The sequence below is a fragment of the Podarcis muralis genome, chromosome 12, assembly GCF_964188315.1.
Source record: "Podarcis muralis chromosome 12, rPodMur119.hap1.1, whole genome shotgun sequence".
Classification (NCBI taxonomy): Eukaryota; Metazoa; Chordata; class Lepidosauria; order Squamata; family Lacertidae; genus Podarcis; species Podarcis muralis.
This window is the reverse complement of record NC_135666.1, coordinates 6883259-6898662: the sequence shown is the minus strand read 5'-3', so window position 1 is coordinate 6898662 and position 15404 is coordinate 6883259. Positions and strand designations below refer to the sequence as shown.

Here is a 15404-nt window from a genome sequence, read left to right as displayed (position 1 = left end):
GTGGGCAGATTTCAAGGCCCAAATGACATGTGACACTAATCACATGGTTCCTCCTTGAATGGAATGGGATGAGACATCAGTGGTGGTATGATTTACCGTAACTCTTTGCCCCTGCTGTGATTGGGGTCCTGCTATTCCTACAAATGCATTGTGTGTGTGTGGGGGGGACCTCTCAGTAGATCAAAGGGGAGTCCCTCATCCAATGCAAATTACAGGTTTGAGGAGGGGGCCTGATCCAGATGAGAACCACAGCAGGGTGCAACCCCCTCCCTGCAGACCCTCCAAGTGTGCCTATTTTCCAGGGGCAGTCCCAGATTTACAGAAGCCATCCGGGTTTCTGATTTGATCCTGGAATGTCCTGGTTTCCCTTAGGTAAAGGTAAAGGGACCCCTGACCATTAGGTCCAGTCGTGGCAGACTCTGGGGTTGCGGCGCTCATCTCGCTTTATTGGCCAAGGGAGCCGGCGTACAGCTTCCGGGTCATGTGGCCAGCATGACTGAGCTGCTTCTGGCAAACCAGAGCAGTGCACGGAAATGCTGTTTACCTTCCCGCCGGAGTGGTACCTATTTATCTACTTGCACTTTGACGTGCTTTCGAACTGCTAGGTTGGCAGGAGCAGGGACCGAGCAACGAGAGCTCACCCTGTCACGGGGATTCGAACCGCCAACCTTCTGATTGACAAGTCCTAGGCTCTGTGGTTTAACCCACAGCACCACCCGCCTCCCTGGATGCTTTCCCTTAGGATGTCCCTATTTTCATTGGAGAAATGTTGAAGGGCATGGTAGGAAATCCCTGTTTTCATTGGAGGAATGTTGGAGGATATGCAGTGTCCTGTTGTGAACTGGGCCCCAGCACTAGCACTTGAGCCCAAGCTACATGATAAACACCAAGTGTATAGTTTGGCCTTTTAAAACAATAAAACTCATTTGTTCCCCCCCCCCAGTACAATAACTTTTAAGGCAACAAAAATAAAATTAATGCATATTTTTTAATTTTCATTATAAAGTTAAACACATCTATGAAACATAACTGGTAAAAAAAAAATACAAGACATTGCTAGCAGGTTGTCGGTAAAAAACAGGATAAAAAGACAAGGGGCCATGATCCAGGACTCTGCAGACTGCAACACACAAATGGAAGGGATCCACTTGAGCAAAAGGTGGCCCACCCCATTTTCAACAGCATTGTACAAGCATCTCCAGAGTGTGTGCAGGATATTTCTAAACACAGGGAGATAGTAGCAGGCCCTGTTCAGGCTGAGTTTCATGTGATCTACTAGATCGCTCCTTACTTAGATGACAAGAGAAGTAGCAGATTGACAACACTGTTCCCAAGGAGTTATTTCTGCAAATATATACTCTTACTAATATATACATTTATTCATAAAATAAATAATCATAAAAAACCCATCAGACTTAACAAAATACCAAAGAGGGGGAGGAAGATAAAGAGAGAAAGGTGGCGACTCTTCTTTTGTACAATAGCTTTGGAATTTCAGGGTTTGCTTTATTTTTGATAATACATGGGTTCATTATAAAGGGTGGCTGAGCAGGAAATAGGGGCAACTGCTAAGATGTTCTGAGTTGGGCCAGTCATGAAGCAATGTGAAGCAGCTGCTAGTGGCCACAGATTCCAGATGGGGGTGCCATTTCCCGGCTCCAATTTCTAGATATTCAATATATATATATATATATGGTGGGTGGGTTTCAGGATTACAGTACATGGAGAAAGTGTTAAACCCCGCTGTTCCGTTCACCATGTTCCCATTCCTCATCCATTGTGACTGCTAATTTACAGCAACAAAATAACCAGCTCTCCTCCTCTTTATTCAGCGTTCATCTAGAGTTGCTTGCACAAACTTCATGAGGAAGTTAGATTTTATCTGGTCTTTATTGAGAGTTCATTCTGATTTGTTTGCAGGGAGGCTATACAATAATGATCATTCATCCTGCTTTACTTGTATGGTGTTCATGTGTCTTCCCATTGGTCATTTGTTCCTCTCACACTTTTTAGTGCATTTAACTATTGCTTTCCTAACTGCACATTTCAAGCTCATGACTTCCCCCAAAGAAACCTGGGAGCTATAGTTTACCCTTCACTGAACTACCATTCTTAGCACCCTTAACAAACCACAATTCCCATGATTCCTTTTTAGGGATGGGAGGTGCTTTTAAATGTATGGTGTGGATTCAGCTCTAGGACAACAAAACGCTTTAATCCTCTTTAATTGTAAAAATCTAAATTTGCTTGTATGCACATGAATCCCTCCTGCAAAATACTGACTGGAGACACCCTAAATGCAATCTATATAATCTGTCACTAAGAATGGTAGATTCATACCTCCTGCAAAATACTGAGTGGAGACACCCTAAATGCAATCTATATAATCTGTCACTAAGAATGGTAGATTCTTAAGACTGTGACCTCATTAGTCTCACACAGGCAGAAATTTTTTGTTTGGGGTCTACCACCTCAGACTTGACTACAGTACTACCCCATATCAGCACATGCACAACACACATACAAACTAGATGTTAAGAGGACATTTTGTGACCCACCCCACCCTTGCAGTTGCAATACAGCTTTACCACCTCAATCTAAACCAGGTCTGTGACAGTCCATGTCAGAAATGGAGAACCTGTGTTGTTGGACTACAGCTCCCATAATCCCCGACCATTTGCCATTCTCTCGTGGGGCAACAAAAAATAGCTTCTGGAGGATCACAGTTTTCTGGTCTTTGTGCTGTCCAGATGTTGTGGACTACAACCCCCTTCCGCCCTGATTATTGAATATTCTGGAAGAAGCTGATGGGAGTTGAGCATCTGCAACACTTGGAAGGCACAATGTTACTCTGTCATAGATTGCGACTGTGTGAGCCTAGAGTGGCTGCTAAGCACAAGAGATTTGGTTTATAAAGTTGCAGAATCAAGGTAGTTCTGCCCATGGTTGCCTGGGAACAGGGTAGGGGTTTCCTGGGAGCTCCTCATGACCTACAAGGTTGGTGCTACATTAAGGCTCCTCATATTCACCCTGAGATGTCTTTCCAGCTAAAGAATGAGGAGCTACTGACTGGGAAAGGCCATTTGTAACAGTGAGAGATGATTCCAAGATGTCAGTCACAATCACAAATAAATACGAAGAAATAGAGTTGAGAATTTTGGAAAAATGGAAACAAAAGGGTTTTAAAATGTTTCTCAGCAGGGCTGTTGAGCCTTCTCCAGGGTCCTTTGAAAGCCTCCTGGGACGCTGGAATGAGAGGGAGAGAGATGTCTAATCAAAAGTAAAAGAAACAACCTCACTGAAGAGGACCTCATTCATTTTGAGACTCAACATATCATATTTCCGCTATGATTGCAGCTGTGTTTCTGCCCTGGGGTGAATACAGAGGGATTCTTAAGCTCTCTACCATTTAAACTATCTGTGATCACTGGAAGAGCACAGAAAATTCCATTTCAAGTCCATCGAGGGCACTGAAAAGATCTATGCCTATTTAGCGCATAGTCCAGCATAAATCTACACTTGTACGGGGGCACAATCCTGCTGACACTGAGAAACTTGTAAAGTCTCATTTCAGTAGGAGACAATTAAGTGTGTGCTTAACTTTGTCATAGTTGCAACTTTGACTGGAGCCAACTTGTCATATCCCCCATCCCCGATTTATATCAAACCATTACAGTTAAGAACTTAATTTGTTCTGGAGGTCCGTTCTTAACCTGAAACTGTTCTTAACCTGAGGTACCACTTTAGCTAATGGGTCCTTCCGCTGCCGCCGCACAATTTCTGTTCTCATCCTGAAGCAAAGTTCTTAACCCGAGGTACTATTTCTGGGTTATCGGAGTCTGTAACCTGAAGCGTCTGTAACCTGAAGCATCTGTAACCCAAGGTACCACTGTAGTTGAGATTATAGAAGATGTGTCGACACCGTCCCCAATAATGCTTTCCCTCCCCTTCTCTGCCTCCCTTTACATGGACTGTATCTCAGTGGTGGAGTTGGCTGGGGTTGCTAGGGGTTGGAGTTTAATAGCATTTGGAGACCCCAGGTTGGCTCTCCCTGCCACACATGATAAATCCAGAAATGTGTGGGAAGGCTAGTCAGCATATTTTCAATGGGTTTTTCTGGACATCTTCGTAAGGCTAAGGTAAATGGCTATCTGTATTCACCCTCAAGTACATCTCCACAGCCAACACATCATTCCATCTTGAAAGGGCTTCCAGAACTTTTGCTTGAGTGTTGCAGGGCACACCAGGAACTTGGGGAGTGTGCCAGGGAAAGACAGGTACTTCTGCCCCCTCAGAGATCTATGTCCTCAATGTGGGAGGCCAGCTTTGTTGACTGGAACAACTTCTGTTGGCCCCTGTATATATCAACAAGGAAAACACCCGCAACAAGGTATTTGCTGAGGAAATTGAACCATCTGAGGGGGGGAAAGTGTTTGCAATGTCTGCAATTTCAGCTGTCTGATCACACAAATAGTCATGCGATGAAAAAAAGAGGAAATATGCATCTTTGCCCTGGAAAATTGAAATGGTACGAACTCCCTAGGTTAGCTTTGAAGGGTTTTCTTCTGAAAACATGACCTACATAAAAAAGGAGTCAGTTACCAAGTTTTTGATTTTGTGGGAACTGCAGATACGCCATTCTGGGGTTATGCTTGAGGGGGTATGTCTAGATAAAGGACAATTTGCACATATCAGTTGAGAAACTCTGGCTGAAATGGTTTCATTGATCAGAAACCTGCCTGAACATTCATGATGGCTCCAAAGAATGCCCATTCAACATTTCACTTCTCATATTGCATGGCTTGGATGAAGACCCAGGGTATGAAGGTGAAAGGGTGTAATTGCCTACCTTCTTGATTACTGTGATTTAATGTCATTTAACAATCTATCTACCGCAGTAAGGCCTGGCAGCCATTTTGTCCGCAGAGGCCTGCTGCTGATCCTGAGGGAGCCAACTGTTTAAGCCACAATGTTATATTCCCAGTAGACAGCCCACAACTGTGACATTATTTCCTATGGTAAAAATCCCACCCAGTACAAGTGGGCTAATAAGCAGTGCCTTAGCAATGCCCACTTGAAACTGTGAGATGGTGTACATATGTATATATATATATGTAACAGTGTGTGTGTGTGTGTGTGTGTGTGTGTGTGTGTGTGTGAGAGAGAGAGAGAGAGAGAGAGAGAGAGAGAGAGAGAGATATTTTTACCATAGGAAATAATGTCACAGTTGTGGGCTGTCTATTACATTGTTTAACAAGCATAACACACAAGTGCCACCTCGCTTCCTGTTTCCTTCTCCCATAGTAGAAGCATTGTCTGAATCGTCAATCAGTTCAGGATTTGAATATATTACAAAGTTTGGCAGTTCCACAGAGTGAAGAGTCATTTGCAAGTTCCTCCAGTTCCTGTGAGAGGTTGAACAAGGGCCTTTAAAAACAACACACCACCTGTTGTTAATTCTATACATAGAAACTTAGCTACAGGCTGGGCTGGAACATTAAGAGTCATTGCGCTAGAAGCTTCTTCCATGCTCATAATGCACAAATAGGCCATGTTTCAGGAAGATGCACAACATTCAAAGGACACTTAATAGCACGAGTTTTGCCATGTGAGTTGAAAGGAAAGAGCAGACACACCAGAACCTTCTGGAAACCTGCTTGCCGTCCACTATCCAGCTCTATGTTTTTGACTAGTTAAAGAAACCAGTCTCCTGTGGGGCAAAAGGTCAAAAACAGCTGGTTGGTTGGCATCTCGGTTTGTCAGGAATTGCAAGGTTAACATCCAGATGTGATGGTCGAGAAGAAATGATATCTATTCTAGCCAACCAATGCTAGCTTCTGCGAGTGAGTGTGTGTGGATCTCAAGAAGTCAACTTTCTCCTATAGAAAAAAAGTAATCTTTGATTCTTTTTCCACGGCCATCCCATCTTACTTGCACGTGTGGACATCATAGACCCGTATGCACTCCTGACAGCTGACGTAGCAGCACCAATGGAAGATACAATGGCACTTCTCCTTCCTCTTCTCAGTCCGTGTGTTGTGTCCTCGCCCGCAGCACAAGAGGTCGCAACCATCAATCCCATGGGAAGTGACGTTGCAGATCCTGTCGCGGGTGCCAAAGGAGCCAGTCTCAGGGTTTGGCTCGCAGAAGTTGGGTGAGTTCTCATAATAGACCAAATCCCTCTCGGTTGGTGCTTTGAAGAAGTTATATTTGGGCCGCAGTGTCTCCACCCAGCCGCGGGATTCCCTATGCTTCTCCACCACCATTTCTGAAGCGCTGTCATATTTGTCCTTGAGGTAGTCGCCAATAACCCGGAAGTCAGGCTGGGACCACCAACAGGTCTTTACCTCACAGCTGCCTGACAATCCATGACACTTGCATTTGAGGTGCATGTGGTCAATAATGGACTGAAAAAGGAAAGGGGGAAAGAAAAAGAATGGCAAGGAAGGCAGAAGAAGGAGAGACAACATTAGTTTGTAGTATGAGGAAACATTCAATATGGCATTTTTAAACTTTGGAGGGTTGGCAGTTCCCAGTTATCCAGTAGTGGTTGGTGGTACAATTCTGCTTATCTAACCTCTTGTCTTTTCTCTGTGGTTTACCTGGAGGGGGAGCAGAGAGCTGGCAGCATGGTGGTTGCGGTGCAAATGCACCAGCTGGAATGACAGATTGGCTCCGCTGGTGCATTTGCACAGCACCGGCCTCACCCCTTTCCCTCCTTGGTAAACAGCAATGACACTTGCGGCAGGAAGTCAGGCGTGTGCCGCAGCTCTGCCAATGGCTACAACAAATATCTCAGCATTTTAGGATGCTGCCAAAGTACCAGTTTACAGTCTAATATTCGTGCATTTGCTGGACCCAGAAATCTTCCCTCACTTTAGTACTTTTGTTATATCCATGTCCTGAGAGTTGCCAACTGATTTTAAGGTGCAAGGTCAGATTTTGAAGCTCAATCAGGCAGATTAGGGGTAAAATTCCCTTCAGCTGCACCAGGCTTTTACCTCCCCTACACCTGATGTCACATATGACATCAGGTGTAAGGCAGGTGGGTGCAGCTTGGACATAATGTCCTCCTGGATGTGCCTAATTAGACCCACAGGCCAGAGGTTCCTCCTTTCTGCTCTACACAGCAATTTGATTGTTCCTGCCACCATTACTTGTTACTGTTGCAGTTGCCACTATGGGGATAAAACAAAAAAAAATTCCTTCCAGTAGCACCTTAAAGACCAACTAAGTTAGTTCTTGGTATGAGCTTTCGTGTGCATGCACACTTCTTCAGATAAACTAACTTAGTTGGTCTTTAAGGTGCTACTGGAAGGAATTTTTTTTGTTTTGACTATGGCAGACCAACACGGCTACCTATCTGTAACTGGCACTATGGGGATGTCTTTTTTGACATTTGGAAGAGCACGTGCTTTGCATGCAGAAGGTCCCTGGCATCTTCAGGTAGGGCTGGGGAAGACTTGTCTGAAATCCTTGAGAGCTGCTGCCAATGTGGACAATACTGAACTAGAGGACAAGGGCTCTGACTTGTTATAAGGCAGCTTCCAATATGTTTGACAGTAAAACCTTAGCTAGCTGTAGAGTAGAAGTATAGTGAAAACAATGAGATTGTAGGTGACTATGCAACTTGCTTGTTTTTTTCCTTCTCTCCTCCTCTGACCATGGAGGAAAAGTTCATCAGCCAGATGATTGCCCCCTAGCAGCCTTAAATGGTGCAGCCAAGGAGAACAGGATCAACTGGATTCACTGATTGTGCAATTTGGTGCCTGCTTCATATCTGAAGCAAGTTGCTAAATTACAGTGGTGCCTCGCAAGACGAAATTAATTCGTTCCGCGAGTTTTTTCGTTCCACGAGTTTTTTTGTCTTGCGAAGCACGGTTTCGGAAAAGTTTTGGAAAAGCTTCAAAAATCACCAAAGTCTTCAAAAACCTCAAAAAAGGCTACCACACCGCGTGCTATGAGTTGCTCCTCGAAGTCAAGTCGCAACTGTATTAACGGTGTTAAGAAAAAGGAAACAAACTTGCAAGACGTTTCCGTCTTGCGAAGCAAGCCCCTAGGGAAAATCGTCTTGCGAAGCAGCTCAAAAAACCAAAAACCCTTTCGTCTTGCGGGTTTTTTGTCTTGTGAGGCATTCGTCTTGCGAGGTACCACTGTATTATAGTGTTGCAGTCACCACTGAGGGAATAGAACAAAACCACGGTTTTCCTTACCGTCCTTCCAGCTTCGTTATTGTGTCTGTTCATGGCCGACCGAGCATCTGGCCTGTTCTCTCGTGCATCCGCAAACTCCCGAGACACCATGCTCCCAAATTCCACATCCTCGCTGCAGCCTCCCCATTTCCAGCCTTCCCCTGGAGGACCCTTGTGCCGTGTGTCACAGCCACAGATGGTGGCCGATCCTTCCGCACAGGATCTGGTCACTGCGAAAGCCACACCAGCAGAGGCAATAGCATGAACGAAGGCTGACTCTCTGGTGGCTGTGGGAAGAAAATTAATGTCATGCTCAGTATCCGTTACTCAAGGACAATGGGGTTACTTTCACAAATATAGCTTGGAGACTGGGAAGGTTGGAGCAGAAAATTCATCAGCCACATTAATCGGAAATTATTTATTTATATTAATATTATACACAGGAGTTAAATGTACCAGTTAGAAATACTGGAAACCAGTATTATTTCCAGTGTGCTGCTGGTTGCAGCTCTGGATGAATTACTGCTCTGGGCTTATGTCCAATCAGAAGCCACACTCAGATGTGGACCCTTAACCTTAACCTCCCCTTTAATATTGGAGGCCATTCATTAAAAACCTATAGCCATCCCAGGATATGATTGTTTAAGACTCACTGAGCCCTTTTCATGTCTACAGTACAAATTAAATCCAATAACTAACCTGTTTAATAGCTATGACCTTCAATAAATAAATGAATGAATGAACGAATGAATGAATACCTTAACACAGGGTGGTCCAACATCAGTTTGCATTTACTTTAAAAAATAAAGTCCTCGGGAAAATTCACCAGCATATTAGTGCCAATTTATCTTTATCATACACATATTTTGTATGGAATTTTGCCTGATTTACACATTTTTGCAAGGAATTTCCCCTAACATAGTGCATTTTCACACATTATATTCACTAATATAAGCATCTTAATATGTGCATTTTTGTAGTTATTGCGTGCCCAGGCTCTGTACTCCTGCCTTCCCTGAGTGATGGACACAAGAACTTAGACTGGATCAAATAATTTCATAGGTTTCCATGAAAATGTATCCCAAACCAAATTTCTCCCCCACTTCTATCTCTGGAGCAAGCAATCTGGGTTCAGCTTTGACCCAGAGAAGGAGAAGGGGAGAGAGAAAAGGCCCCTGAGACTTGTGAATTGCTTCCTATGCCTGATAAAGGGTTTGGCTCTGTCTGTCTAACCCTCCCCTCCCCACACACCACCATCAATGGCTAATAGCTGGCCTGACCCTCTTTAGCTTTGGTGAGCTTACCTGAGGCGTCCTGGGCCTCAGGGCCAAGAGAAAGGCTGGCCTTGGAGATGAAGATAAACAGGAGGAAAAGCACGCACTTGTAATGGAAATGAGGGGTTATTTAGCTGCCATATAAAAATGTAAGAGCCTCGGCTGAGATAAGAGGAGGGAGAGGGAGAACGGCAGGGCTTGTTTTTGTCAGCCAGCCTGGGTGGTTCTTGGTAGCTGCAGAAGAGACAGGCAGCAGGTCGCGACTTGAGAGAGACGAGGCCTTTCTGGAAAGTCAGCTGTCAGTGAACAGAAGTACGGGGAGGAATCCTTACCTAGAGGGAACAGAGAGCATTCCTAACAGAGGAGCTCAAAAGAAAGCGAGAGAAAAGCCAGCCTGCACCATTTCACACACCTTGGCAAATTCACAGAGGAAAAGGCTGTCAGTGGTTACTAGCCACGACCTACTTCTACAGTCAAAGGCAATGTGCTTCCATATGCCAGTTGCTAGGAACTGCAGGTGGGGAGAGCAGCTGTGGCCCCCAATTCCTACTTTTGAGCTTCTCATTGGGGCATCTGTTTGGCCACTGTGAGAATAGGATGCTGGACTTGCTTGATCAAGCAAGGCTCTTCTTTAGTTCTCATGAAGCCTCCAAAGAAGCTCCTTCCAAGGCTCTGAGGAAATTGGGGGGTTGAACTGAACATCTGTGGGGGCACTTTATGAAGAGGCTTGGCTGTGGCGATGGATGGTGAGGAGAGAGGGAGACGCCCTGAAAAGTATAGTCATACCTTGGAAGTTCCAAAACGTTTTGGAAGTTCCATACCTTGGAAGTTCCAAAATGTTCGAAAATCAAATTGAAGCTTCTGGTTGGCTGCAGGAAGCTTCTGCAACCAATCAGAAGCCCCGTTGGACATTCGGGTTCCAAAAGAACATTTGCAAACCGGAACAATCCCTTCCGGGTTTGTGGCGTTCAGGAGCCAAAACATCCGAGTTCCAGGATGTTTGGAGTCCAAGGTATGACTGTACTGGTAACTTGCATCTTACACTAAGCACCTGGGAAAACTTTCTGACAGTCAGAGCTGTTCAACAGTGGAAACGTCTTCCTCGGAAGGTTGTGGCCTCTCTTTCCTTGCAGGTTTTTAAGTAGAGTTTGGCTGGCCAACTGTCATGGATACTTTAGCTGAGATTCCTGCATTGCAGGGGGTTGGACTAGATGACCCTCAGTGTCTCTTCCAACTCTACAATTCTACTTATCTTACTTACATGATTGCAGCTTTGTACGGGTTGGGGGGGGAATAAATAAATGGTGTGTGGAGGAAACTTATTCTTCAATTATTCCCTCCCTCGCACCTCCACACCAAGCTATGATGGTGGGCTTACCCAGCTTTGCAAAGGACAAAGGCAGTGTGAGGGCTGTGGCTTTCCCAAAGCCCGGTAAGTGAGGACCTGGACTTTGGAAAGGAGATGCAAGGTCTCTGGCAGGGTCCTAGAGTGCTCTGCACTCTGGCAGGGTCCTAGAGTGCTTCTGTCTCCGGCAGGGTCCTGGCAGGGTCCTAGAGTGCTTCTGTCTCCTCCCCAAAGCCAAGCAACTGCTTACCAGGCTTTGGGAAGGAGGTGGGAAGGCTCTGGGACCATGCCAGAGCCCTTGCACCTCCCTCCCAAAGCTGAGTAGGCAGCCCTCCACCTGGCACAATGGCGGTTCTGGGAGGTTCCTGGCTTTACATGTTTTTGCATTTATGTGTGGACATCTGGAACAGAATCCTCACCTGAGATGCAAGCTGCCTGTATTACAGACCCAGTAGGCGGGCTAGGAGAAGTTAGGCTTGTGAAACTAGTTTGCTTTGGACTGGTAGCATCAGCACCTGGAATTTCTGGGTTGCTTGCTGTAGCCCCCAAACCCTAGTAGGGTCCACGGCAGATTTGGGGCTTGGCCTGGTGCTCCAAGCAGCAGCGTTTAGGTGCCATTTTAAATTTTGCACAATGCTCCCAATGTGGCAGGACCACTCTGGAGTACTGTGGACAATTCCAGCGTCAGTGCTGCTGATCTCACTGCCTTTGCCAGAGAAACCTGACAAGGCCCACTGAGAGAGGAGTGTAATTGGCACATATCCTTTCAAAAGAGTTTATCTATTCCCCTTTCAAAGCCAGCTATGATAGGGTTGGGGAACCCTGGGCCTAGAGGTCAAACGCAGCCCTATTTCCAGCCCTTTAGACTGTCTGCAAGCAACACCACCAGGACAGGGAACAACCCTTCTTCCCAGATCTCCGTTCCTCACCTGTCCTGATCCATGTTCTCCTTGAGTGCTTTTGCCTAGCTGAAAGTGTCTTTGAACTAGGATGATGCCTCTTGCTGGCCTGGATAGAGAGGGGGGTGTATAGGAACCTCTGACTTTTCTGTGCCTGGAATGTAGCTTCTGGATAAAGGTAATAGTCACATCTGTTGCTCCACCCACTTTTGCCTCCGGCCCCACCTATGCAGCTGCTGGAGAGTTGTCCATAAGGCAATGTGGCCCTTAGGCTTAAAAAGGTCCCCCCCCCACCTCTGCTAAAAGCTAATGCTACAGAGAAACGGTCCTTGTCGCACTATGCAATATCAATGCACCAAGGCTGACCTTGGTGTGCAATATAATATCCCTTGGATGTATTAGAGATGAGGGAAACGTTTGATTCTGTTTGCATTTAAAGCTAAACCTTTCTAATTTGCATTTTCCAAAATAACATGAGCACTGAAAATTTGCACTTCTTTGAGTTTTGCAAGGCAGTTTTCTAGTAATGTGTACAAAAATGTGTTGCTAGGGTAAAGTGTGCATAAAAATACATATATTCATGAAGATCACATAGAAAAATGCATTATTTTAGGGGAAATTGCTTTGCAAAAATATGTATATTAGGCAAAATTATATTCAAAAAACCCTTTATTAGGAGAAATTTCTACTAAAATGCTGATGAATTTTCATGAGAACTAAAAAAGAAATCACAAACTGAACTTAAGACTGGAAAAATAAGAAACCCAGAAAAACAAATATTAGCAGATTCCCCCATTCCTAGAAGTAACTCTGAAAAATATTTTTTTAAATTATTTTTAAAAGCAAGTCCTATGGTTTTCACATAATCAGTTTACAAGCAAAATCCACTAAACACACAAACAAAATTCCAGATTTAGGACTGTTCATAAAGTATATAATGCCTTTGTTTACTTAAAGCAGCTCTTTTCTGACTCTGAACTCTTTGCTACCTGTGTTTGGAACTGCTATTTTAATACTGATTTTATATAATATTTTAAAAATTGCATTGTATTCATAAGCCATATCAAATGGTCTTGTAGGACTGTTGTGCAGGTTCTGACTACTGTTCACCTAACCAGCCAATCAGCAATATTTACATCTCATTTATTTAGGTATCCTGAGGCCTCATTCTTTGCCATTTGTACAGAATTCAAATGATAAAACCACCCAACTAAAACCATCATAAACTAAAATGCCATATATAAAGTAGAAAACCCCAACTGTAAGAAAACTACATTACATCATCACTGCTTTAAAGCAAGCTTAAAGAAGATAAAATCAACCAATAGAGAACACTTTCAAAAAATAAGCTGCCTTTTAACTTGTTGGCAAAATTCCACCTGAGAATGAGGCTGGTACTACTCCTTGGGAAATGCATTTTCCTAAATGCTCATGATTAATTTCCCTGGGCCCCACTCACTGAGTCACTACTATGTTCTATGTTCCCTTTTCTGTTTTAGAAAACCAGAGGATTGCTTGGTGTCCTACTGCTTCTTTAAGCCCCTTTGTTTAAGCTGTTTATGCATTTGGTTGCTTGATTTCAAGTTGGGCAGCCCCCCCAAAAGTGCAAAGAGTGTGTACAAAATTTGCATATATATATATATATATATATATATATATATATATATATATATGGGGACGCGGGTGGCGCTGTGGGTAAAACCTCAGCGCCAAGGACTTGCCGATCGTCAGGTCGGCGGTTCGAATCCCCGCGGCGGGGTGCGCTCCCGTCGTTCGGTCCCAGCGCCTGCCAACCTAGCAGTTTGAAAGCACCTCTGGGTGCAAGTAGATAAATAGGGACTGCTTACCAGCGGGAAGGTAAACGGCGTTCCGTGTGCTGCGCTGGCTCGCCAGATGCAGCTTGTCACGCTGGCCACGTGACCCGGAAGTGTCTGCGGACAGCGCTGGCTCCTGGCCTATAGAGTGAGATGAGCGCACAACCCCAGAGTCTGGCAAGACTGGCCCGTACGGGCAGGGGTACCTTTACCTTTACCATATATATATATATATATATATATATATATATATATATATATATGCATATTTCAAACAATTTCTATAATTGAAATAGAAATACAACACATCTTATCCCAGTGCAGAAGACTGTAACCAGGAGACCTGCCTGCCTGCTACTAACTGTTGATAGGCAACTTCAAGGCCCCTCCTGCCCCCTCTAGCAGTTCATTATCTTTAAACTGGACGTGGACCGCTCAACTCTTCAAATATCTTCAAATGAAGGACTGTCATAACAGCATAAGAGCCAATGGCCCATCCAGTCCAGTATCCTGTTCTCACAGTGGCCAACCAGATTCCGATGGGAAGCCCACAAACAGGACCCAAGTGCAAAAGGACTTCCCCATTCATTGTGGTTTCCAGCAACTGGTTTTCAGAGGCTCACTGCCTCTGACCTCATGTCTTGAAGGTATCTTGGGTTTGTAATGGTTAGTGCCCATGCCTCCTGTTGACCATGCATTTGTGAAGGGACCATACATGCATATGCCCCCTACTCACAACCAAAATGTGTGTGCAATGGGAAGGTGATGTCTGCAGCCAAAAAAGGACAGAACTATCTTTATGTATGCTACAACAGCAGCAAGAATACTCATTGCAAAGTATTGGAAGACACAAGATTTACCCACTCTGGAAGAATGGCAGATGAAGGTGATGGACTATATGGAACTGGCGGAAATGACCGGCAGAATCCGAGACCAGGGAGAAGAGTCGGTGGAAGAAGATTGGAAAAAATTTAAAGACTATTTACAGAAACACTGCAAAATTAATGAATGTTAGAATGATGTTGGATTGAAGTTAAGTGGTTTTTAGTAGCAATGTTATAAAGGAATATGTAAAATGGTTTGTTAACAGGAGATAATCTAAAGCTATGATAGACTAAGATAAAAGATTAAGATAAAATCAAAGAGGGAAAGGATTTGCTGAATTAACTAATTGAACTGGAATACAAAAAAGGGAGGTGTGAGGAGGTCAGGGAAACAAGCAAATGAAAGATAAGATTTGGAAAAACTGATCTGTTTTTAACTGTTTTTACTTTGTATTTTCTTTTCTTCTTCTTTTTTCTTCTTTTTGTAAAATGCTGAAACTTTAATAAATATCTTTTTTTAAAAGAGGAAGGTGATGTCTGCAAAAGTGCCTTGGCAAGGGTCTGGAGCTAATCAGTACAACCCTACAAACCTCTCACATGTGCTTGCAGTGTGTGAGGGGGTGAACCCCTTTCTGTCTCTCAGACTGCAATCTCTCTCTCTCTCCCTCCCTCCCCCCCCCCTCTCTCTCTTGTACATGCACATCGCATGTCTGCATGCTGTGGATCAAGCAGATCTGGGTTCTGAATATTGTGTTTTCTGTTCAAAAGCAAATCTAGTAAGTTCTGGACAGTCCAGATAATACAGAGTTCCAAGGGCCAGGTAGAGAGGCCTTGGTGGCAACATTTGGCTCGTGAGCCTGAGGTTCCTCACCCCATTCTACAGTTATGCCTTGGGTTTTTCCCCACCTGGTTATGGGCCTGCGGGCCCACGAAAAGCTCCACCTCCCCATCTTGGGTCCTGAATTTCTCACCAGGATTGTCACCATAGAAAAGGCACAGCTCTGAGACAAGGAAGAGAAGAGCTTTCTATGTGAGCACCCTCCACAATTTAGTAGA

The 15404-nt window shown here is 44.4% G+C and overlaps 1 protein-coding gene across 1 annotated transcript in view; it reads right to left on the bottom strand.

The window, feature by feature from the left end:
• Positions 1 to 969: 969 nt before the first annotated feature.
• The window catches only part of WNT3A (Wnt family member 3A), a 92477-nt gene continuing 78042 nt past the window's right edge, over positions 970 to 15404 (bottom strand). The window contains exons 3-4 of the mRNA XM_028750252.2: positions 8214 to 8479; positions 970 to 6407 (exon numbers count right to left, since the gene is read on the bottom strand). Of these exons, the coding sequence (XP_028606085.1) occupies positions 5928 to 6407; positions 8214 to 8479 (746 nt within the window). The 3' untranslated portion in view covers positions 970 to 5927. The remainder of the gene's footprint in view (positions 6408 to 8213; positions 8480 to 15404) is intronic.